This window comes from Nicotiana tabacum, chromosome 23 (genome assembly GCF_000715075.1).
Source record: "Nicotiana tabacum cultivar K326 chromosome 23, ASM71507v2, whole genome shotgun sequence".
Classification (NCBI taxonomy): Eukaryota; Viridiplantae; Streptophyta; class Magnoliopsida; order Solanales; family Solanaceae; genus Nicotiana; species Nicotiana tabacum.
In genome coordinates, this window is record NC_134102.1 from 37,326,275 (window position 1) to 37,328,976 (window position 2,702).

The following is a 2,702-nucleotide window of genomic DNA, read 5'->3' on the forward strand; positions in this document are numbered from 1 at the left end:
TAAGAATAGATTGACTATGAGAATTTAGAACATGACATGACAATTCAATTAAAGGATGAAAAGAGTCTAAGTAGCCAAACCTGGTAAAAAATGACATATAACACGTGTACCCATTCGTCACCTTGCGTACATAGCTTTCACATAGCACAAACGACACAATCAATCCCAACTCGTAAGGGGTAGTTCCCCACACAATGTTAGGTAAGATACTTACCTCAACTAGCCCAATTCAACTCTTAGAAATATATTTTCCCTTAAAATAAACAGAAAAACAAAAAGGAGAAATAAGTCTCACAAAAATATGCTACTATTATATGAAATATTTTATTTTATATTTTGGATTGATTCATATCTTTAACGAGCTTTAATCTGGAGTGAAAACATTTATATAAATCATAGCTAAAAGTATATAAATGCATTTGTACATTCTTCTCGAAGTAATTTAAATGTGGAATTCACCTAGTCCGTACAAAAGCTTTGTACATGTATAATGTCAATGAAGTAAGAGAAGATTTAATAAAAACAAAGGTATGGATAATCCCAAATTATACTAAGGGTAAAATTGAAATATTTAGAGGGATAAATTTGGACATTTCCCTTTTTGATATAGTATGTCTTACATCAGACCATTCAAGTTATTATAGTCGTAATATAATGAGTTTAATTTATACATGCTAATTGTGTAAGGAATTTTTATTCTAATCATCTAAAAAATAATTGCATATAATTAATAATAATAAGTGTGATTAATAACTTGAAAAATAAATTAGGTAACTTATTGTAACATGATAAAATACTTTGATAGTATTTTAAATCTTTAAATCGTCAGTTTGTTGAAATTAAATTGATAATATAAAGTTATTATGATTTATTTTTTTGTAATTTGGATTAAGCTTAGGAGTCTTATGTGTGTGGTAGTAGTACTTCATTAGATGCAGATAATGAATGTATGTATACTAGTACAGTTTGAGATTATTAAAATATTAGACCTGCATGAGAGCTTTAATTTCAACATCATCCATGTGTTGTTTTCCGTTCCCATCTCCTTCATCTTCACCTGGCAAAAGACAATAAAACATCCACAAAATCCATGTCACCTTCATCAATATTACTTTTACCTTTCTTTCTATGTTCTTCAATTATTCTCATATGAAAATCATCAATTCTTTTCTCCACTTCCCTCATTTTCTTTTCACATCTATGAGGATCAATCCACCTCCACAAAGGCAAATAATAACCTAAATAAATCACTCCAAGAAGCCAAAATAACTCATGAGTTATATGCATAATTTCCTTTGCTTCTTGTGGGCCAGCAGATTCATCCCCAATGTATTGTTTTCCAAGTAACATTCTAGTCGCATTGTTCATTGAAAAATCACCCAAAATTTCCCTTAAATGTAGTGTCTCCCCTTTTTGTGTGTTGGTCAAAACATCTTGAACTAGGGTTTGAGATTCATCTGCCCTATGCTTTGCAAATGACTCAAGATTTTTGGTTGTCAACAAATGTCCATGCAAAATCTTCTCATTCTCTTCCATTTTGGTCCGAAGGGAGCCAATGCCGCATCCCCACAACCATATGCTAGATGAACGGCAGCAAGAGTTCTTGGTCTAAACGCGAAAACAATTGTTCGCAAATGAGAACCTAGCCAAAATCCTGCCGACTTTGCAAATGTGAAGGGGAAGTCACAATTGCGATATCTGTGCTCCCATCACCTTTGCAATTGCGAGGTTGTTGCTCGTAATTGTAATAACTGGGCACCAGCAACACCAGCTATTCAATTTCAATTCAATCCATTCCGAAACATGTCTAAAACCAATCTGAGCCGTCGGGGTTCCAAACCAAATATCCACAGAAGTGTCAAAATATCATACGAACTCGCTTGCGCGATCAAAATACAAAAATAACATTTACAACTACGAATCAAACACTAAAACGCATAAGTTTCATAGTAAGTTCAAGAATCTCTAGAATTACAACTAAACGTTCGAATCATATCAAACCAACTCCAAATGATATCAAATTTTGCAGACAAGTTTCAAATAGCATAAAGGACCTATTCCAAGTTCCAAAATAAAATTTCGAGCTTAATAGCTAAAAGTCAACCTACGGTCAAACTTTTTATTTTCAAATTGCTAAATTTCGGCAAAACAACACAAATTCAACATGCGGACTTCCGAAATCAATTCCGGGCATTTTAGTTGAAAAAATACCCGGGTGAGTTTCAAACATGTTTCAGACTGATTTGGACTTGATTCAGAGGTGTTGATGTGATGGTGCGGCAGTTATCGCAAATGCGAGCACTGGTCTGCATTTGCGAATACGCATTTGCAAAATTTTATATCGCATTTGCGAAGGGAACAGTGGGGTAGCAATCCTCGCATTTGAAAAGCCAGCCTCGCAAATGTGAAGTAGGGTTGGGCTAGGGGCAGGTCGCTTTTGCGACCACTTGGCCGTTTTTACGAAGGGGACTGACTTTGCAAATGCATAGTCTGAGTTGCATTTGCGACATTACCTGTTCCCAGCAGGCATCACTTTTGCAATCAAATGATCGCATTTGCAAAGGGTCGCATTTGCGAACCCCAAGTCGTAATTGCGATATCCGCATCTGAACAAAAGGATGGGATTTTGGGACTTAGTTTTATTTTAGCACATTTTGGAGCCCTAGACTCGGTGGGAGGAGATTTTAGGAAAATATTTTCAT

General features: G+C 35.0%; 1 protein-coding gene across 1 annotated transcript; it reads right to left on the reverse strand.

Annotated features, from left to right (window-relative positions):
* Nucleotides 1-983: 983 nt before the first annotated feature.
* On the reverse strand, nucleotides 984-1,536 carry LOC142177118 (cytochrome P450 703A2-like). The gene is made up of 2 exons (XM_075245583.1): nucleotides 1,119-1,536; nucleotides 984-1,057 (listed from the first exon to the last, which is right to left on the reverse strand). The coding sequence occupies exons 1-2, from the start codon at nucleotides 1,534-1,536 to the stop codon at nucleotides 984-986; spliced, it is 492 nt and encodes a 163-aa protein (XP_075101684.1).
* Nucleotides 1,537-2,702: the final 1,166 nt, after the last annotated feature.